Source organism: Salvelinus alpinus, chromosome 4, assembly GCF_045679555.1.
Source record: "Salvelinus alpinus chromosome 4, SLU_Salpinus.1, whole genome shotgun sequence".
NCBI lineage: Eukaryota > Metazoa > Chordata > Actinopteri > Salmoniformes > Salmonidae > Salvelinus > Salvelinus alpinus.
The window spans coordinates 75,923,952-75,946,411 of NC_092089.1; the positions used below are offsets into that span (position 1 = coordinate 75,923,952).

Consider the following 22,460-nt stretch of genomic DNA (forward strand, 5'->3'; position numbering starts at 1 on the left):
CTCCAATTAGGGGAGGGGTGGTAGGGTTAGGGGAAAATAATAAAGGAAAATATATTTAAAAAATATTGATATTTTATATATTTACCCCCCAAAATTGAAATGATGCAGACAATTGCATTGATGGAAGCCGCAATCTATATGCAATATTAAAGCTGATTCAATTACATTGAAGGAAGCCACAGTCTATATGCAGTATTAAAGCCCCCCCCCCCCCCCCCACCCCGTTTGGATGGCGCAAAAGGAGGTGGGCCGGATGTTGAAATATGGCAATAACATGACGTGGTGTAGAGCCCTTAAATACCTGGGTTTTCATAGAGATAGTTTTATTAAACCAACGGAAGAGGATCAAATCTTTACTTTAATTTTGGATCATTTGGATAACAATGAGTGGTGGATGTCCATACTTCGAGAAAAAGCACTTGTATGCAATCATTATTGCATTTCAAATTATGTTTTTAGTCAAATGTTTGTGACATTTTAAAGACATCATATAATTGAGCTGAATGCTAAATAAATTATCTTTATCATTATTATGATTTGTATGACAGCTAATCAATGCCAATACATGTGTATTTTCATTCCCCAGGTTATTCAAGAGCAAGCTGCATCTGAATGAGGAGGAGGCAGATGACTCTCAAAAAGGAATTAACAAGGCCAGCAAAGGTGGCATCATCTATGGTGACTACCTTCAGGTAAAGCGTTCTCTATCTTCATCTAACTTAATCTTCTACAAGGTTTCTGACATAGTATCATTGTCTTCTGCAGATGGAATATTTGCTCCATCCCTTATAGGATAACATAAGGGGTGGAATGGAAGTACAATTTTAATTTGTGTTAGCTGTAGTACTATATGTTATTTGTTTTGTTCCATTATAGCTTGACAAGGTTGTGACGGCCCAAGTTCTTCAGAGTGAACTGAAAGGGAACAAGATCCACGATGAACATCTTTTCATTGTCACCCATCAAGGTGAAGTATGTTTGTGGTCAAATATCATCAAGATTTGAGAATCAATAGAGGAATTCTAATCATAGTATGCATGCATGCATGCCCTTAGGTTCCATTTGAAATCCAGTCAATTCAATACATTAATCTAACCTTTTCATTGTGGTTTCACCTAATCCTGGAAGACTTGAATAGCAATTCACTACCAACTTTCCATCAACAAATGATCAATTTACTTTAACTGCAAAGGTGGGACATTATGATTAATTGAATTTTAATATTTTATTTCAGCATATGAACTCTGGTTCAAGCAGATTCTTTGGGAACTGGATTCAGTGCGAGAGATTTTCATTAGTGGACATGTAAGTACCTCAGAAAGCAAGAGTACCCTGATAAACATTTTAATCCGAGCAATGTGTTTGTTTTTTTTCTAAATTAAAGGTACATTTTAGAAATTAAAGTTGCTATTGTGTACATCAAATTGTGGCTTGAATTTAACATATAGTTCATAAATTATTAAAATACAATACGAGTCAATGTTTTACCTCATTACACCACAAAATATAAACACTGTCAATGACCTAAACCTTTTTTCATGGGTGTTAAGCGGTGTGCTTCTTTCTGTTCAAAACGGTCCAATTGCAGCACCCCTAGAAGCCAAAAAGTTATAGAGCTCATCTTTAAAATGGTTATGCGTCACCAGGTTCGTGATGAACGCAACATGCTGAAGGTCAACACCCGCATACATAGGATCGTTATGATCTTCAGGCTGCTGGTCGACCAGTTCTCTGTGCTCGAGACAATGACCGCCTTGGACTTCTATGATTTCAGGTAAGCCCCATAGTTAACCCATGGAGAACCTTTAGCTCATATAAATCTTTGTAAACCTTTAACCTCATAAAATGATACCCTCTTTACAATTGTAACACTCATTACTCGTGTGTGTTGTAGAGAGTATCTGTCTCCTGCCTCCGGGTTCCAAAGTCTCCAATTCCGTCTGTTGGAGAACAAGATTGGGGTCCCTGACAACCTGAGGGTCCCCTACAACAGGCGTCACTACAGGGACAACTTCAAAGGACATGAGAGTGAGATGCTGCTCAATTCTGAGAAGGAGCCTTGTCTGCTGAAATTGGTAGAGGTGTGTGAGAAGCACTAAAGAAAAATGACTGAAACATATGAAAAGAGATACTGTTTGAATACTTGATATCATAGCAGTATTGAGTAATACTGTTTGTTGTTCTATTCAGAAATGGCTGGAAAGGACCCCAGGTCTTGAAGGCGATGGGTTCAACTTTTGGAAAAAACTGGAAGCCAACATCTTTGAAGGATTGTGTCTTGAGAAAAAGAAAATCGTGGTATGGGCTGTTTTAAAATAATCAAGTACCTAAACTTGCCACAACATTACTTATAAAGTTACATAAATCTAAAATGATCTGACCAAAAGCTATGATCTTATTTGTCCTTTTGGCAGAAAATGACAGACTCTGAGGAGAAGGAGGAGATGATGGAAGAGCTGACGAAGCAAAAAGAGCTCTTCACTTCTCTGTTTGACATCAAAAGACATGAGCATCTTTTGAGCAAAGGTGAGTACCTGCATCCAGGCTGAGCATCTAACACCAACTGCCTCAACAATTCACTACCCATAATTAGTTTAAAACTACAGATCCCAGGTCTAAGAAACCATCCTGTTGTTTGGCCAGGTGAGAGACGGATCTCCTACAAGGCTCTCCAAGGAGCTCTGATGATTTACTTCTACAGGTACGGAGGGTTCCTTACAGTTTAGGCAGGCTTATGTTTGGTCACCATTTGAGATGTCATTATTACATTGTGGATTGTTCTGTTATTTTTAGGGAGGAGCCCAGGTTCCAGGTTCCCTTCCAACTCCTGTCCAACCTGATGGACATTGATACCCTCATGACAAAATGGAGATGTAAGTTACATCCAAAGACACATTGTATGTAAAGAACAGTTACAGGTGTCTACAGGTGTCCCTTACACCATTTGTATTTCGCACTAGATGACATGCTTTCAACTGTCTAGAGTATCATTAATCTGGAACAGTTGAAATGACACGTGTAATATTCCTCCTGTGTCTCAGACAACCACGTGTGCATGGTGCACAGAATGATTGGTAGCAAAGCAGGCACTGGAGGCTCCTCTGGCTACCACTACCTGCGCTCTACTGTCAGGTATGTCATATATGATTAGCTATTGAAATAAACCGGATCCAAAGCAATCCAGAGTTACTGTCAAGCACATGCTCTTATACCCCTTCAAGGAGTTAAGTAGGTGTTCGTTCTTCTTTCTAACACAGTGATCGCTACAAAGTCTTTGTGGATCTCTTCAACCTGGCCACATTTTTGATACCTCGGCACTGGGTGCCCAAGCTGGACCCCAATGAGCACACGTTCCTGTTCACTGCAGAGTACTGTGACAGCTCCTACTGCAGTAGTGAGGATTCAGACTAGAACCTGTTAACTGTCAAAAGTGGTCAGTTCAGATGGAGGAAAGGTGACAACGAAAGGTAGCCTCTTTAAACTATGAAGACACACTAGACCCAGGGAGCATTATATAATAATACATTTTATTTATAATGGGACAAGTAACATAGTATATCAACCACATAAGCTGATTGCATGTATATATTGTTAATATAATTATTTAGTGTTTATAAAGTATATTGTTTATATAATATTGTGCTGTATTTAAAGTAAGAAAGAATTTGATCTATGTACGTAGCCTAATGAATGATAATCATGAACCGACCCATGCACTTTGGGTTATTCTGAATGTGTACCCTAAAGAAGCCTATTGTTCATCTTTTTTAGCGTAATATGTTTTTGTACAGTACTTCGATATTGGTGTATTGGGTGTTTTTATGTGATGTCAGAGAAATGACCTGTAGACTTTATTCAACATATAAATGATAACAGGACTGCAAAGAAATATATTTTATTGTATCAGAAGAATATAAAATGTATCTGTCTCAATAAAAATACAGTACTGAAAAGGTTGCCAGAAAATGACTTTGACCTCCATGGGAATTGTCTTGAAAATAATTCCTTCAAGAGTTGATCGAGATTTGGCAGCACTGAACACACAAATGAATCCCTTTAGAAAAAACATCAACGTCACCATGGCTCACATAGTCACAGGAAGACAGTGGTCACAGAGTCTGCAATACCTACAGAAAGGACAGGAATGGGGAGATTTGACATAGAGCTACAACTTTAAAATGACTGACAAGGCATTTCCACAGCAAATATGCACAAATCATTGATAGTCACTCACTGCTTATGAAAAGGAATTCCTCCAATAAAGAAAGACTGATTAAGATGAGCCCATCACAATGTCTACAGTGTGAAGGAGACTGTGACTCAACCCCTGCCAGTCATGCAGGAGGTAACGTGTTAAAACATAATCTAAAATAGATTTTGATTTGTTTAAAACTCTTTTTGGTTACTACATGATTCCATATCTGTTATTTCATAGTTTTGATGTATTCACTATTATTCTACAATGTAGACAATAAAGAAAAACCCTTGAATGTCTAGGTGTGTCCAAACTTTTGACTGGTAATATATATATATAGCCTTGGGGTGTGTTGGGTCATTGTCCTGTTGAAAAACAAATGATAGTCCCACTAAGCGCAAACAAGATAGGATGGCGTATCACTGCAAAATGCTGTGGTAGCAATGCTGGTTAAGTGGGCCTTTTAATTCTAAATAAATCACAGACAGTGTCACCAGCAAAGCATCCCCACACCTCCCCCTCCATGCTTCACGGTGGGAACCACACATGCGGAGATCATCCATTCACCTACTCCGCGTCTCGCAAAGACACAGCGGTTGGAACCAAAAATCTCAAATTTGGAATCAGACGAAAGGACAGATTTCCACCAGTCTATTGTCCATTGCTCGTGTTTCTTGGCCCAAGCAAGTCTCTTCTTCTTATTGGTGTCCTTTAGTAGTGGTTTCTTTGCAGCAATTCGACCACGAAGGCCTGAGTCAGGCAGTCTCCTCTGAACAGTTGATGTTGAGATGTGTCTGTTACTTCAAAGTCTGTGAAGCATTTATTTGGGCTGCAATTTGTGAGGCTGGTAACTCTAATGAACTTATCCTCTGCAGCAGAGGTAATTCTGGGTCTTCTAATCCTGTGGCAGTCCTCATGAGAGCCAGTTTCATCATAGCGCTTGATGGTTTTTGCAACTGCACTTGAAGAAAACTTTAAAAGTTCTTGAAATTGTCCAGATTGACTGACCTTCAAGTCTTAAAGCAATGATGGACTGTGATTTCTCTTTGCTTATTTGAGCTGTTCTTGCCATAATATGGACTTGGTCTTTTACCAAATAGGGCTATCTTCTCTCTACCACCACTACCTTGTCGTTACAATACACCTGATTGGGTCAAACGCATTAAACGCAGCTTCATCAAATAGTACCCGCAAAACACCAGTCTCAACGTCAGCAGTGAAGAGGCGACTCCGGGATGCTGGCTTTCGAGGCAGAGTTCCTCTGTCCAGTGTTTGTGTTCTTTTGCCCATCTTAATATTTTATTTTTATTGGCCAGTCTGAGATATTAATTTTTCTTTGCAACTCTGCCTAAAAGGCCAGCATCCCAGAGTTGCCTCTTCACTGTTGACATTGAGACTAGTGTTTTGCAGGTACTATTTAATGAAGCTGCCAGTTGAGGACTTGTGAGGCGTCTGTTTCTCAAACTAGAAACTCTAATGTACTTGTCCTCTTGCTCAGTTGTGCACTGGGGCCTCCCACTCCTCTTTCTATTCTGGTTAGAGCCAGTTTGCGCTGTTCTGTGAAAGGAGTAGTACACAGCGTTGTACGAGATCTTCAGTTTCTTGTCAATTTCTCGCATGGAACAGCCTTCATTTCTCAGAACAAAAATAGATTGACAAATTTCAGAATAAAGTTATTTGATTCTGGCCATTTTGAGCCTGTAATCAAACCCACAAATGCTGATGCTCAAAAATGCTCAACTAGTCTAAAGGCCAGTTTTATTGCTTCTTTAATCAGAACAGTTTTCAGCTGTGCTAACATAATTGCAAAAGGGTTTTCTAATGATCAATTAGCATTTTAAAATGATAAACTTGGATTAGCTAACACAACATGCCATTGGAACACAGGAATGATGGTTGCTGATAATGGGCCTCAGTATGCCTATGTAGACATTCCATAAAAAAATATGCCGTTTCCAGCAACAATAATCATTTACAACATTAACAATGTCTACACCTTATTTCTGATCAATTTGATGTTATTTTATATGGGACAAAAATTTGCTTTTCTTTCAAAACCAAGGACATTTCTAAGTGACCCCAAACTTTTGAACGGTAGTGTACATACATATCTATATAAAAATTCACACTATGAGATTGGAATAATACTGGGAAATTGTGAAAATTATGATAATGCACTTTTAGTGTAAAAGCTGTTTGAAAAGACAGACTGATATTTCAGCCTGTTTTGGTGGGATGGAGTTTGCCCTGCCTGGTGACATAACTGGGCATTAAATGAGTTAGACCAATAAGAAAGAGAGTTCCAAACCGCTCCGCCAACAACAGCTCATTTTCAGTGTTCCCGTCCCCACTGAGACCACAGGCCAATTTTTTCTTAACTGACTTGCCTAGTTAAATAAAGGTTAAAAAAATTTAACCAGACTCTTCAGACAAAATTCTTGTTTGAGAAATTGGTGAAACAGTCTTTTCATGCCACTTCAATACCAAAGATATTTTTTTGTAGCAGGTTAGGAGAATGAAGTTAAGGTTAGGAAAAGGGTTAGCTTAAATGCTCCCCTGACCTGCTACAAAAATCTTTTTTTAATTGAAGTGGTGTGAAACGAGTGTGTCCCTGAGAAATTGCTCATTGCTAAGCAGCTATTTTTTATTATTTTTGACAATTTTAATTGAAAACAATCACAGCAAGGTAGTTAATCGTTCCCCAGAAATTATTTGATTCTGAGATAAAAACAGCTGCATTGCACCTTTAAATGAAAAGTGCTCAGAATATAAAACAGTGAATTGACATTATGCTTAGGTATCACCAAACAAATTCCGGGACAATGTTGCATCAGGCAGTGTAAACAGTGTACTGTAGGTGTAAACAAGTTCAAACTCACCACAAACATTGCCTCCCATTTTAATGTAAACATAACCTTCGTTACCCCATGACGTTCCCCATGAGTTTTGTACTATCCAGTATGGCACGTCACCTGAAACAGAGGGACAATGTTTAGAATGTTCAGTCACACACTATGAACACTACTGTAGACAGAGTATTCCATGCATATGAAATTGGCATCATATCAAAACATAGTAATAAAAATGTCAAAAATAATGACAGAATTCACATCAACTACAAACTTTCTGAGTGTGTGTCTTGTTTGTGTGCATGTGTGTGTCTTGTGTATTTTTCTTTGTTTATTTATGTGTGTGTGTGTGTGCGCGTCTTGTGTGTGCGTGTCTGTGTGGGCGCCCAAATGAATGCATATTTAGTGAGAGAATGGAATACCTGTGGTGTCGTAACCAGTGACCAGCACAGCATGGTTGGCATGGTGGCAGGAGCAGTGGTGCTGCATGATGCCCCCCAGATAGTCCTGCCAACTGATGGCATCCACAGTCACAGCCAAGGGTCCCCACTCCACCAACCTGCCCATCATAGCCTCCTCACGCCCACTAGAAAAAACATCACAGGCACCCCACCGGGCAAAGATATCAGATCAACATCCACTTTTGGTTGATGTTTAATTGAATTAATTGTCCAAATGTAATTTCAAAACCATTTGTTGATTTGTGGTAGACATCTGGGTTAAAAAGAGACCAGTCAGGATTCAATCCAATGGTGGATTTGGACAATGCACCATGTAAAGGTAATTTCCTATTGAGCAGACGTGCAGTGTTTACTGTGAATGTGGTCTCTGCAAACAGAGGAATATTGCCTTTGAAATGTGCATTGTGGACTAAGCTCGATCGAATTGAATCCCAGCCAAAATGAGACAAAACCTGTGAATGTTGAAACATTAAACCACTTAGCCTCGTTAATGCATCATTACTATGCCCATACAGTAGAAGGTTGATACAACATTATATAATAATATATGATGTAAATCAGGGATCAAAATACTATCTGAGTGTAACAGTATAACTTTATACCGTCCCCTCGCCCATACCCGGGCGCGAACCAGGGACCCTCTGCACACATCAACAACAGTCACCCACGAAGCGTCGTTACCCATCGCTCCACAAAAGCCGCGGCCCTTGCAGAGCAAGGGGCAACACTACTTCTAGGTTTCAGAGCAAGTGACGTACCTGATTGAAACGCTAGTAGCGCGTACCCGCTAACTAGCTAGCCATTTCACATCCGTTACACTCACCCCCCTTTCAACCTCCTCCTTTTCCGCAGCAACCAGTGATCCGGGTCAACAGCATCAATGTAACAGTATAACTTTAAACCGTCCCCTCGCCCCGACCTCGGGCACGAACCAGGGACCCTCTGCACACATCAACAACAGTCACCCACGAAGCATCGTTACCCATCGCTCCACAAAGGCCGCGGCTGTTACATTGATGCTGTTGACCCGGATCACTGGTTGCTGCGGAAAAGGAGGAGGTTGAAAGGGGGGTGAGTGTAACGGATGTGAAATGGCTAGCTAGTTAGCGGGTACTAGCGTTTCAATCGGTTACGTCACTTGCTCTGAGACCTGAAGTAGGGTTTCCCCTTGCTCTGCAAGCGCCGCGGCTTTTGTGGAGCGATGGGTAACGACGCTTCGTGGGTGACTGTTGTTGATGTGTGCAGAGGGTCCCTGGTTCGCGCCCGAGGTCGGGGCGAGGGGACGTACTAAGTTCTTCCTGGTCGGGAAAGTATGAGGGAGAAGGGAGCAACGCTAAGCTAGAAAACCATTAAGACAGCTGTAAAAACCAAAGAGGAGTAACAAAAAAAGCTAGTCCGAACCCAGGTTAAAAGAGGTTCACCAAGTTTAAAGATGCATGGAACAAACAGCACAGTGAAATACCTTCAGCAGTGTACGTGTGTAAATAAGAACGTCCCTATTCAGTGACCACAAACATCACATTGTTTTGAGTCAGCAGTGATTTCACCCACAATGCACCGTAGCCACAGGAATAAGTTAGTACATGTCTGAATAAACAACAGGATATGAGCGTCGGGGACACGGCAGCGGGAACCTCGGTGTTAATGACCCGTCTGCCTACAGCATGTTAGTCTGGTAAACAGTGATACTGCATCTGAATCGCAACCACCTTTCAACCTTTGGTGCAGTACTTAATGAAAACATACTACTGCTGCAAACATACTACTGCTGCTGCTACCATTGCACTCACTACATTTTAGTTATTCATGGGACATTTACAGGAGCAATTAGTGTTAAGTGCCTTGCTCAAGGGCACAGACAGCTTTTTCACCTAGTCGGCTTGGGGATTAGAACCAGCGACCTTTCGGTTACTGGCCCAACGCTCTTATCCGCTAGGCTAACTGCCTCCCTGAACTTGGGAATATACTGTAAAAGAGTTCCTGCTGTATTGTGAAACATTTCCCGAAAGAACATTGGAGTATTTGTGCTTAACTTGTGCAGACGGTCTTGTTTATTTGCAACTATACGACTGTGCTATATGCCAAGTCACAGTCATATATGACTTCATAAATTTTTTTAATAAATGTGATAAATATTACCCATTACAACTCAACATAAAAAAGGTGTTGACACTCTTATACCTGAAATCATGGGCAGCAAAGTCCTTCACCAAAACACCATCATGTGACTGAGAAAATAAATGGCAAATTCCAGTCTCGGCCTTATATGGGTATTCTGACTGTTTCACCAACTTAACCCTAGTCTGAAAGAAAAGGACAGGGAGAAGCAAATTCAATGCATGTGTATGCTACATGTAAAAATCATTTCATGTTGAATATCTTGTTGATTAAAAGGTATACAGTAGTAGTCTAACAGCGGAAATCACCATCACTTCTAAATAATCAATGACAAACATTTGATATTACAGGAAATGCTTAAAAGGCCTCAGAAAAACATATCTGGACCTGTTTCAGCCAGCTCAAGGCCCTGGTAATGGAGCCTCCATTGCAGCCCTGGTTCTTGTAGGAACAGTCAATGACTTGTTGCACACTGAGCTGTTTCAATGGCTGGCCTGATTTGGCATAGACTGACTCTATGGCGCCCACAACACTGAACGCCCAGCAACCTCCACACTGCAATGAGAGATACTGAGCATTCAAGCATCGGCATTTAACATTAAAGGAGACATTAACATGAAAATCTAAATATCTAAATAAATGGTTAATATACTTTATAACAAAGAGATAATATGTCAGCAATATGTGATTTGATGTGGGATGTGTGGAATTTATGCAGTATAAAGATTTCTTATTATGAAAACAATGTCCATGTGTCAAAAGATGGATAGTAAGACTATAAAATGGTTCTCCACTGCCATCTACTGACTGTAGTGGAAATGTTGAACAAAAATGCAAAGTTACTGTGATAAGTCTCTCGTACCAGACGTTCGCAATAGCCTGGGGACAAGGTTACGGTGACACAACATAACACCTACATACATGATTGTCAAGAGTTTTTTTCTTCATAGAAGTTAATACAAAGTGATTTTTTTTTTTTACTTCTGAGGAGAAAACCTCTAGACAGAGTTCAAAGTCAACTTCAATAAGGAAGTGTCACCTTGAAAAGACAAGTATGTTGATATCTTAAGGAAAAGGAAGCTCTTACTGCTTGTTGATTCTGTACTGATCCGACTGCAGCCTGGTCCCTCCAGTCAAACTTGGCAGGCAGTCCCTCTGTCTTCAATCCTGAGTAGGCAGGGACTGTTTCAGCTGTGGCAGTCAAATACAGTTCTGTAGAGAAAGACCATTTCAGTGTTCAAGTAGGCTATAGCGATCTTCTTCCAGTTAATGTGGTGTTTGGTTAAATATACAATTAATAATCAATACTAACCCAGTCAATCAGTTTTGATCACTGGGAAACAAATACATTCGTTTTTGTTTTGCATATTATTACCTCTGAATTCGTTTATTGATAAATCCGAGAACTGGTTAATGCCATATTTTGCTGAGTCTTGGTCTGTTGACAATGAGTTCAGGTATGCATGCCTTTTGATGGAATTCTGCAACAGACCACAATGTCACTGTACATGCCACAGTAGGCTAACTCATGGCATTTCCAGAAGGTAAAACAATAGTCTTACCCCCCACTTAATTTATTTGTTAATTGACAAACATATTTCAAAACTTTGATAAACCTACAGTATATCCATCCCTCTTCCTATGCAAATCACGTTAGTCTCTCTTCTGACACAGTGCACGCACACAGCTGCAACTCCCCACCTCCGGGGCAAATACAGTTTAATTCGACTAATATAAATACGAAAAAGCCATAACACCGACAGGCCTACCTTAAAATAAGATTTGCGCCGATGATAACAATCGCTGTGGGGTTTATAATTCCGATGAAATTGTTCCCTAAACGACTCGAAATCAACATCAGTGCCTGCAGAGCAGTTGGACTTCCTGATAGTTTGCCAAACGCCACTACAACGAGCAACATCGGGAAAAGTAAGTATGCCTAAGTTTAGAAGGAACATGAGAAACAATGTAAGAGCCGTCATTTGAAGTGAAGGACAAACGACATTGTAGCCTAGAATATATACGTTTTAGCTCAATTTCCTCTTCGCCGTCTCCATTTTTCTTCTTCTCTGTGTTCAATTCAGGAGACGAGACCTACACAGTTACACAGGCAATACCGCCACCTATTGAGTTTATAGCTATAATGAATTTAGTGGACAATTGGGCCAAAATAAATGATGTAACGTTACAAATTAAACATATAATCAAAAAAAGTATAATGACAAAATGTATGTATTCCACCTGGATTGATATGGACATTATGAGATGAAGGTAGCCTATGGTTTTCTGACAAGAGTCTTATCCACTTGAGGGCGCTTTAGTACCATTAATGCAAGCACTATTACCAGAAGTCTAAGAACATGTACTGTGTAGCCTATGTACAGTATGTATCCTATATGGTGGTTGTGTAAGTGTAGATAAGTGAAAATTAAATCATCATGCACATTTTTATAGATTCCCTTTGTTTTTGTCCTAGCTGGTAATTAAGTCTATTTTATTTTGAGTCCCAAACCATGTTTTTTTATGACACACAGCCTAGGGGTAGGCTATGTCACTGTTTTTGAATCATACTTAGGTAGCCTAAATCTAGAATCTCGGATGCTCAGTATGTTTTGCACCAGTTCAATTAAATGTTAGGCCAAACTGTTCCATGAATAAAATATGTTATTTCCCACTGTAGCCCAGTCTACATCTTCTCCATCTTATTGTTAATTTAGGGCCGTCCCATCTTTTCCATTTTTAAAATAGGAAATTGCATTAATGTCAAAAGGTTTTCTGCACGGCTTGCCTTCATAATTGCTGCAATTTGTTTGCTCTCCACTTTTACCATCCAGAGGAGTCTGTAAACCCAGATAACAAATAGATGAATATTCTTTGGCCAAGTGAACAACTGTGTCGTCCTCCAAAAGTCAGGACTCAGCAATAACTTGTATTAAAATGTTAACCTCCTCTCTGATAGGCTAGTGGGAAAGTAGAGCACTTGTTACCGTGACACCCATAGGCAATTTATCCCTAGTTGCAAAATAGTGAAGTACTGTATGCCCCCATCAGGGGCGCAACTTTGGTTTTAGAAGTGGGGGGGACATAATTATTATGATTATATCTATTTTTTTATTCAGTCAGATAAACAATCCAAACAGCCTACCCGACCTCTCGGATGCGTCTGCATGGTCCTAAAGCACACAATTGCCTCGTTTTGTATCACAATCAAATGATAAAACTGGGGGGATAAAAATGCAATTTCAGAATGTGGTGAATGTCTTCCCTGTCCCCAGTGAAAGTTGCGCCCCTGGTCCCCACCAAACCACTCTCCATCATCAATAGCTTCAGATGAAGACTGTGGGTGCATGGCACAGTTTTCTTTCTCAGAAATGACCTACATGTTCTTGCCTCGTGAGTTGATCTTATTGAGAGGGAGCCATCGGGTCCCAGAATGGTGTAGACAGGGCAAGAAAGCATCACTGTCTTGAACATTTTGGTGCCACAAATTATTTACATTTCAATAGCTATGTGTTCAATGAAGTGTTGTTGTCAGCTTGTGTTATTATATCAACCTTCTAATGACATTCTTTTGTGTAGTGTAGACAAGATTCTGTTGTGTAGTGTAGACTAGATGCTGTTGTGTGGTGTAGACTAGATTCTGTTGACTCTTGGAAACGTGCGTGCGTGCGGGCGGGCATACTTGCATGTGTGTCTGTGCACACATGTAACTTTAATTGTGTTGGGGCAGGTGAGAGATGAGACAGGTATTGGAACACAAGAAGAGGCTCCACGGTGCTCTGTGATCTTTACCCTGTCCCCACAACCTCTGCCTGGCCGGCACACCAGGACCGCACGTCAGTAGCACCTCATTGCTTACCTGAGAGGCTACCACTGTGATGTGACACACAAGGAGAAAGAGGGGGATGAAGAAAGGGTGTGAGAGGGGTGAAAAGGTCAACAGGAGGTGTGGAGTTGGGAGCTGACAGACTGTGTTCACCTTTTCACCTTCACCCCTCAAACACAAACACAGGCATGCGCGCGTACATACAAACGCGCAGGCACACTTTTTTACTATACTCCCAATGGTGCGACACATCCATGCAAAAGTGGCAGTTATTTGTGTGGCATGTTTTTAACCATGCAAACACACAAACAGTGCAAGAACTGTTTCATTCCAAACTAGTCTGAGACCTTCTGTCAAGTTGACATCACATTGTATGCCCTCTTAAAAGACTCCCGAACTCGTCACCTGCAACACCAGAGCCCCGACCCTTAGATGTTTTACAGCTCAGCACTTGAAAATAACAAACTCATTATGTTAGTCCCTGACACACACATATATGAATGCACAAACACTCTCTCTCTCCTTCCCACCCTTCACTCTGACAAATCTCTCCCGACCATCCCAACATAAATCAGACACACTCACCATCCAGCTACATGGCTGCATAATAAAGCTTCCCACTTGGCTCACCCCTTAATTCATTGTTTGTGTGTGTGCGTGCGTGCTTTCATGCGCTTGTATGTGCACGTGTTTGTGTCGCGGTGTACTCAGCATACTTAGCCGCAGTTACTTAATAAAAGCCCATTTTATCTCAGCAGACGGCAGCGTAATCAATTCTTTATGAAGTGAATGGTGAAATAAGGTTATGTCTTGGGCAAGTGAAAGAATCAAGAGGCTATGCTCTGTTTGAAAGGAACATTACACAATAAGTTTGTAATTTACTCAGTATTTTATTAGCATTAAATATCAATCCAGATAATTGCTGAAAATGAAAAGTTTAGCTTATACATAGGAATACCATTGATATAGGGCGTCCATACGTGCCTGGGGATGGGATGTACCAGTTCCCTGCAGATATTGCTTAGGTTATGACTGACAAAGTGAGAAACTGCTGAACATGAATATCACACCTCGCCAGACATGGATTTTGAGTCAAATCAGCAATCACTTAACAGAAGAACACAGTTTATCATGTGAAAGTGAGTGTGGAGGGCTGTGAAACAAAAGTGAAATCTACTCCGGGGGTGGTTGAGCTGGGCTGGTCGGTTGAACCATGTTAGAGTTGGAGATGGGTTGCTATGCAACTGTGATTCAAAAAGTCCATGCTGCAGTCAGGAGCCCTAAGGCACGGAGAGCACGTTTCGACAACTGCATCGGCTGGTGTGACTCGAAGTAACGACAGCTAAAGATTGGACTTACACTTCAAATGTCAATTTTTCACAAACTTTTTTTTATTCAGTGTTGTTCCTGTTTTATATCAAAACAGATTATTGACTGTGAAAATCAAGAGGAGAATTGCAAGTTGATAATGGTTATATTAAATGGCTGATATAAATACACTGACATATAGAAACAGTGTATGAAGAAATCACCTTGAGTTTCACCTGTGAAACTATTGGTTCTTTATCTTGGTTGTATTGACTTAGGAAGTATATATCCCTTTTCAAGTTTTCCTTCATAAGGATGTGGTGTAACAGTACTGTGATGTCAGATGCAGATGCCCCCTTTTAGATTTGTGGATGCCGTGCTAAGCCTCCTTTGATTTATTCACTTATTCATCCTTCTACACACACGCATGCAGGCAGACAGGAACACACACACACACACACACACACACACACACACACACACACACACACACACACACACACACACACACACACACACACACACACACACACACACACACACACACACACACACACACACCCCAACACATTTTAAGGTCCCAGGGAATTCCCAATCTCCATATAGCCCTACATACAGTATAATGTGTATATTTAATACCATCGAGGAATGCAAGTATACAGGGAGCGATTTGATTATTGTTCAGTGGTTAATTTAGGGGGCCGAGGGTCTGGCGAATGAATGGCGGCACACATGGCCAGCTGAGGGAGGAAAACGGGTAGCAGCACCACCACCAGCGGCCTTCCCTCCCAACCACCTCTCTTGACACCTCCTTAAGAATGTGCCTCTTGTTCACCCTCTCGGCTGGAAACATCCTGGAGAACGACGTTTCATCTATGTAAACGTTCGAGGTCACGCAACTACCACCACCCCCAGATAGCCCGGGGGAAATTGATCACATCAAACAACTAGTCTCCCTCCACACGCACGCACGCACGCACGCACGCACGCACGCACGCACGCACGCACGCACGCACGCACGCACGCACACACACACACACACACACACACACACACACACACACACACACACACACACACCTTTACTTGGAGACTGGTGACTGAGGCCTTTTGGGAAAAGGTCACCCTAATGGGGAGGGCAGGGGCTCTGGAGATAAATTTTGAACCTACATTATGAAGTTGTGTGGCGTGCAGCGATGTAATGTCTAGTGAAGGCGGGAACGCACCCTAAACCACCTCTGTGTTTGTTTAATGTGATGCCTCTCTGTCACACGCTGGCTGAAGGTGGGAATAGGCTGAAGTTGCCCTTAGACAGTGATCTCGGGTCAGTTTTGCATTTCTCCCACATGGTTAAAGGCCCAGTGCAATCAAAAACGTGATTGACCTGTGTTTATACATATACAGTACCAGTCAAAAGTTAGTGAGAGGCGACTCTGGGATGCTGGCCTTCGAGGACGAGTTACTCTGTCCAGTGTCTGTGTTCTTTTGCCCATCTTAATCTTTTCTTTTTGTTGGCCAGTCTGAGATATGGCTTTTTCTTTGCAACTCTTGCCCGAGAAGGCCAGCATCCCGGAGTCGGCTCTTCACTGTTGACGTTGAGACTGGTGTTTTGCTGGTACTATTTAATGAAGCTGCCAGTTGAGGAAACTAGACACTCACTCTAATGTACTTGTCCTCTTGCTCAGTTGTGCACCGGGGCCTCCCACTCCTCTTTCTATTCTGATTAGAGCCAGTTTGCGCTGTTCTGTGAAGGGAGTAGTACACAGCGTTGTTTGATATCTTCAGTTTCTTGGCAATTTCTCACATGGAATAGCCTTCATTCCTCAAAACAAAAATAGACTGATGAGTTTCAGAAGAAAGTTATTTGTTTCTGGCCATTTTGAGCCTGTAATCAAACCCAAAAATGCTGATGCTCCAGATACTCAACTATTCTAAAGAAGGCCAGTTCTATTGCCTCTTTAATCAGCACAACAGTTTATGTTAGCTGTGCTAACATAATTGCAAAAAGGTTTTCTAATGATCAATTAGCCTTTTAAAATTATAAACTTGTATTAGCTAACACAACGTGCCATTGGAACACAGGAGTGATGGTTGCTGATAATGGGCCTCTGTATGCCTATGTAGATATTCCATAAAAAACGACTGTTTCCAGCTACAATTGTCATTTACAACATGAACAATGTCTACACTGTATTTCTGATTAATGTGATGTTATTTTAATGGACAAAAAATGCGCTTTCTTTAAAAAACAAGGACATTTCTAAGTGACCCCAAATTTTTGAACAGTAGTGTGTGAATATATATATATATTATAATATCCATTCAGTATGAGACAACACAGTCAATAACAGTCAAACCACCCATCCTGCAGGACTCATTACAGTATGTCATATTTATGGGCTTCTGGTATCACCTTAAAACTATTTGAGACAATGTCAAATGCAATCATCGTCCACTGGTATCATGGCATCATTGTGAAACACAGCTACCAGTGCATTTCCCATAATATAGAGCCAAGTCTTGGTTTTGTCATCGTCTTCCACCCTTTCTGAACATGTCTGAGACAATAAGATAGGTTGCCGAGCAACTACCCATTGAGTACATATATAAAAAAAAAAATACACTATGAGGTTGGAATTGTACTGTGAAAATGGTGATAATGCCCTTTTAGTGTACAAGTTGTTTGAAAAGACGCTGGAAATGTCTGCTTGTTTTGTTGGGATGGAGTTTTGGCCTGCCTGGTGACATCAGGGGCAGCTGAGGTTGAGAAGGTGCTTTCCTGAACCTGTAGAGACAATTAAAGGGGCAGTGTTAACAAAAATAAGAAAGTAGCAAGTACTAGAACTACATGGAAATTAGTTTGAAATAGCATTGTGGCAGGCACTAGACAGATAGGGTATGGAGCTCATCTTCACGGTGAAGAATGTTCAACATTGTATTGATTAACAAAATGTCTTCAAAAATGTGAATCATGGATTCTTTTTAATCTGACCTCTGGATGGCAGTATTTCCTGTTTCATCGATAACTCTGTCACAAAGTGCTGTTTTCCATCCCACGTAGTTCCCAGCCAGACTTGCATGATTGCTCACGGATCACGGAACATCATGCATCATAAAACTCGGGAAAACATCAAGACATCTACAAGCTGAGATCTCCTGTCAGAGAAAAGCCATTATCAGTCATGGGACATGCGTGTTGTGACATCTTCCATATCCACACACTTCATCTTGTGATACTAATCTGATTCTGTCTCTTTTAATTGGATGTAAATGATTACACAATTACCATGCTTCATTCTATATCTAGAGGACTCCTAATATCTCCAGGAGTGATAAGTATCATTTTTGTCTTTATCTGTTGTTTAGTACTGTCTTGCAAGCTAGGGCCACCTACTTGAAGTGCTGCCTGTCTTCCCAGTAGCCTACTTGGTGTGTAAACTGCTGACTGCTATTAACTTGTAGATGATTGTTGACATATCAACCAGGGGCCTGTTGCACAAAAGTAGAATTAAGACATCCGGGATAAATGACTCAGCTGAGCTCAATGAAGCCAAAACATGTGCGTCCAGGCTTAATTGGTTGCACAAAGACCAAGCCAGGATGAGCAGACACGGATTCATTAAGCCAGGTGAAACCAATCCTGGATAGGTGCGCGCTCACGGCTCACTCAAATAGACCCCGCCACAGATCACAGATTAACTGATTTACCATGGCAACTAGAGCCGCGTACTTTTCCCCGTCGGAAGCACAAATCCTCATGGAGGCATACGAGGAGGTAAAAGATATAATTAAGAAGAAAGGCAACACCGCCACAGTGATAAAGCAAAGAGAAAAAGCGTGGCAAAGTATTGCAGACCGCCTGAATGCGTAAGTAGTGCACAATTACACACTCACCGCTCCGCTGAAACATCACAATTACAATTCAAATATTTAATTCACATCTCCAAAAATGCAGTTGTACTGTAATTATGAAACGGTTAAATTTTTAATTGAAATGCACTGCAGATATGAGTGAAATTGTGTAAAGTAACTCCATCACACTGTATAAAGCTATGATAAATTTTTTGATATTTTTACTGAAAACAAGACAAAAATACCAAGTAATTTTTTGCAGTGTGACTCCATTAAATGTGTGTGTGTGTGTGTGTGTGTGTAGATTAAACATGAACGGGCCAAAACGGACATGGCAGCAGGTCAAAATCAAATACAAGAACATTCTGCAGAATGGTATGGTCCCTGACTAATATTTAACAAAGCACAAGCATATATTGTACCCAGAAGGTGCCTGCTCACACATTGTCTGTACTGTTTTAGCAGTGAAAAAGAATACCCACAGACAAGGCACGGGTGGTGGGTCACCAAAGGCTGACCTTACCCCAGCAGAGGACATGGCCTTGGAGCTAAATAAAGGCAGGCCCGTCTTAGAGGGGATCCCTGGGGGGAAAGAGACGAGCATAGGTTCCTCCCAAGATGCCACCCGCTTCATTCAAGGTATGTCCTTCCATCTCTACATGGGATACAACCACATTCATATTGAATCAATTTGGACTGTCTGACTTTGGTTTACCTATTGCCTTGCAGTGTCTGGCAGCACTGTGTTCCTGTTAGAGCCACCAGCACAAGCACCAGACGATGCTGATCCAGTGAGTACTCCATCAAAGGCATACTGTAGGCCTGGCATGTCTTGTCTACTAGCTTCAATATGAATCCGATTAAATGTGATAGGGTGAAGGCCCCAGTGCAGCAGCAACAGCACATGATGGAGACGATGATGAGGAGGAGACCATCTCTCTGGATTCCAGAAGGCATGAGGTATCATGTTAAGACTGTGAAAGTACTATTTACTCTACAATGGTGAGGAGTCCTCATCAAAATCAAAAAATCTAATTTCTTTTACAGGACCCAGATGCTATACAGTGGGAAAACCAGCCTGGCAACATAGTGCGTATTAATAAAAGGACACCACATCCTGCCAAATTCCAGCTGCGCTAATTGTATTGTGTTCACAGAGCTCACAAGCTATCAGAAAGTTGTATGGCAACCACCTCCGGCGCCAAATAGAACTGGCAGACATAGACATTCAGTACAAGAAGAAAAAGATGGAAAATCTTGCACTGGAGTCCGAAATAAAAAAGAGGACAATTAGGAAACTGGACCTTGAAATAAAAAAACTTGAGAGGGAGGTGAGATATGCCTTCAATGTACACTGTATGCTAACTGTAACACAAATGTATTAATCATTATTTTTCTTTCCTCCCCCAGCTCCAAGAAGATGACACAGCTCAAAATAAAAATTAGGTATATTCTCGTAAAGTCAAGTGAGCCATGACATATGAGCTCTTATTGTGAGCACACAGGACGGTGGCATCTTTCTAAGGTTTTTTTTATTTTCCCAGCAATCAGTACAACCAAGTCATCGTTATAAGGCATCGCCCTCTTTTGCCCACCCCCCCAGCACCAGGTGTGGCCACTAGCCTATATGAAGGCCCAAAATTGTGTGTTCCTTTCTGCTCTGACAATGGCATGCCCATTCGTGCGAGATGTGGTGGATGAAGAAGCACTTGTGCTGAGGAGAGCCTTCAGGCGAGAAAGGGTCTTCAGGGACCGGTTGGACCCACTGGCCTTCCCTGATGACCATCTATATGAAAGATACAGGTTTTCTGCAGATGGCATCAGGTATCTATGCAGACTACTGGGTCCCAGGATTAAGCACCGCACTGCACGGAGCCATGCACTGAGTGTGGAGCAAATGGTTTGTGTGGCCTTGCGCTTTTTTGCTAGTGGAGCCTTCCTGTACTCAGTGGGGGATGCAGAACAGCTGAACAAGGCCACAATTTGCCGCACAATAAGGAGTGTGTGTCTGGCTATCAAAGCATTAGCAGATGTCTTCATCTCCTTCCCTGGCCACAGAAGACTCTGTGACATCAAAGAGGAGTTCTATAGGATTGCAGGTAAGAGGATCTACAAATTACAGGACAACTGTTAACACATAGTAGGATACTCATTACTTTGTGTGACAGGTTTCCCCAATGTCATTGGTGCAGTGGACTGCACACACATAAGGATAAAAGCCCCCTCAGGTGCCCATGAGGCCGATTTTGTGAATAGGAAATCCTTTCACAGCATTAATGTTCAGGTGAACATAACTTTTTGATATTGTCCATTGACGAACACTCTGCATTGCCAGTGATGTGCATTGATTGGTGTAATATTCCTCATCTTATGATTTCAGATGGTCTGCAATGCTGACTGTGTGATCAGCAATGTTGTGGCAAAATGGCCTGGCTCAGTCCATGACTCCAGAATCTTTCGGGCCTCTGAAATCTATCAGTGCCTATCACAAGGTAAGCCACACAACCCCTATTTATAACCATCATGGCTGTGTCAAGAATATCACTGTGTTTATGAGGTAGTAATGATGAGATTTTGTGTTGACAGGTGAATTCTCTGGTGTGTTGCTGGGAGACAGGGGGTATGGCTGCCAGCCTTTTCTCCTGACACCTTTCACAGACCCCCAGGAAGCACAGCAGGCCTACAACCATGCCCATGCCAGGACCAGGGCCAGAGTTGAAATGACCTTTGGCCTCCTGAAGGCACGCTTTCACTGCCTTCACAAATTAAGGGTCAGCCCTGTTAGGGCATGTGATATTACTGTGGCTTGTGCTGTCCTCCACAATGTGGCCTGCCTGAGGAAGGAGAGGGCCCCCAGAGTGCCACCAGCCATGGACTGGGACAATCCGGCAATCTTCCCTGATGACGACAGTGGTCGGCTGCTGAGGGACCAATATGTGTTGAATTATTTTAGTTAGTATGTGTGCTTTCAATTTTGGTTAAATATGTCCTGCGGTGGCAGAGGAATTTGGTTTTTTTTGGGTTCGTTTTTTGACGAATTTGGCCTCTTATGATGTTTGTGCGGTATACTGTGTGTAATACAAGGCTGCAGGGAGGCTACTGCATCCATTCATTTGTCTGTTCAGTTGATGTGTATGGATTTGTCCTGCATTTATTTTAGTGTGCAGACATGCAGGGTGTGTTATATACAGACCTTTGAATGTGTATGTATCATTTTGTATAATATGCTTGGATTCTGTGCTTTCCATCTTGTAGAGTCACTGTGACTTCAGTTTCGAAAGGAGCTGATGGTTTACCTGCTTTGTTTTGTCCTTATTCAATAAAGGAACATAATGTTACACATTGTGTTTTTATATTCATATGGAATGTGTATTTGTTTATATGACAGAGTACTAGGGCCACACTGAAGAAAAAGGATAAAGTCATAAATTTATGAGGCTGGTTCTTTCTGCAGAAAAGCTACATATTGTTTTTACAGTTTTGATACTTATGACAATGTGATACTTAATATTCTGGCACATCAGCATGTCTTTGTTTATGAAACCATACTGAAGTACAATTTCACGAAATGCCCCACATCTGTCATTTTAACAACTGTCCTCCTTTAAAACAACTGGTTACAATATTATGACTTGTGTTTTTTTCCCCTCTGTGGCCCTAATATTCTATCATTTTATATATAGCCTTATAGTCTATGGGAAACTGTAAATTATCTAATGATAGCAACATCATCTAAAAATCATTTTTTATCCAAAATCATTGAAATTAATGATCACAAACGTTTAAATAATAACAGTGGGTCTAGTTATATGTGATAACAATGTATAGTGAGCAGTGAAATAACTATTGGT

At 41.3% G+C, this 22,460-nt stretch overlaps 3 protein-coding genes across 7 annotated transcripts; 2 read left to right on the top strand and 1 right to left on the bottom strand.

Annotated features, from left to right (window-relative positions):
* The first annotated feature begins 311 nt into the window (after window positions 1-311).
* Window positions 312-3,953, top strand: tdo2a (tryptophan 2,3-dioxygenase a). The gene is made up of 12 exons (XM_071399014.1): window positions 312-421; window positions 587-692; window positions 877-967; window positions 1,235-1,305; window positions 1,647-1,774; window positions 1,895-2,081; window positions 2,191-2,298; window positions 2,415-2,526; window positions 2,644-2,701; window positions 2,794-2,873; window positions 3,042-3,132; window positions 3,258-3,953. Exons 1-12 carry the CDS (start codon window positions 384-386, stop codon window positions 3,409-3,411), a joined length of 1,224 nt encoding a protein of 407 aa, XP_071255115.1. The 5' UTR covers window positions 312-383; the 3' UTR covers window positions 3,412-3,953.
* Window positions 3,880-11,723, bottom strand: ctso (cathepsin O). Its single transcript, XM_071399015.1, has 8 exons — window positions 11,393-11,723; window positions 10,999-11,104; window positions 10,711-10,835; window positions 10,011-10,178; window positions 9,687-9,808; window positions 7,467-7,630; window positions 7,075-7,167; window positions 3,880-4,127 (listed from the first exon to the last, which is right to left on the bottom strand). The coding sequence occupies exons 1-8, from the start codon at window positions 11,603-11,605 to the stop codon at window positions 4,093-4,095; spliced, it is 1,026 nt and encodes a 341-aa protein (XP_071255116.1). The 5' UTR covers window positions 11,606-11,723; the 3' UTR covers window positions 3,880-4,092.
* A 6,114-nt stretch (window positions 11,724-17,837) lies between these two features.
* LOC139574450 (putative nuclease HARBI1) lies at window positions 17,838-21,970 on the top strand. Of its 5 annotated transcripts, XM_071399020.1 has the most exons (11): window positions 17,840-18,624; window positions 18,914-18,984; window positions 19,072-19,248; window positions 19,339-19,400; window positions 19,483-19,569; window positions 19,657-19,698; window positions 19,767-19,940; window positions 20,020-20,055; window positions 20,154-20,708; window positions 20,990-21,101; window positions 21,196-21,970. In XM_071399020.1, the coding sequence occupies exons 1-8, from the start codon at window positions 18,467-18,469 to the stop codon at window positions 20,053-20,055; spliced, it is 807 nt and encodes a 268-aa protein (XP_071255121.1). In that variant the 5' UTR covers window positions 17,840-18,466; the 3' UTR covers window positions 20,154-20,708; window positions 20,990-21,101; window positions 21,196-21,970. The 5 variants fall into 5 exon arrangements, with proteins under 5 accessions (XP_071255120.1, XP_071255121.1, XP_071255118.1 ...); XM_071399019.1 differs by having other exon boundaries at window positions 17,838-18,624; window positions 19,767-20,055; XM_071399017.1 differs by adding an exon at window positions 20,778-20,893 and having other exon boundaries at window positions 18,194-18,624; window positions 18,914-19,248; window positions 19,339-19,569; window positions 19,657-20,055.
* The last annotated feature ends 490 nt before the right edge of the window (window positions 21,971-22,460 follow it).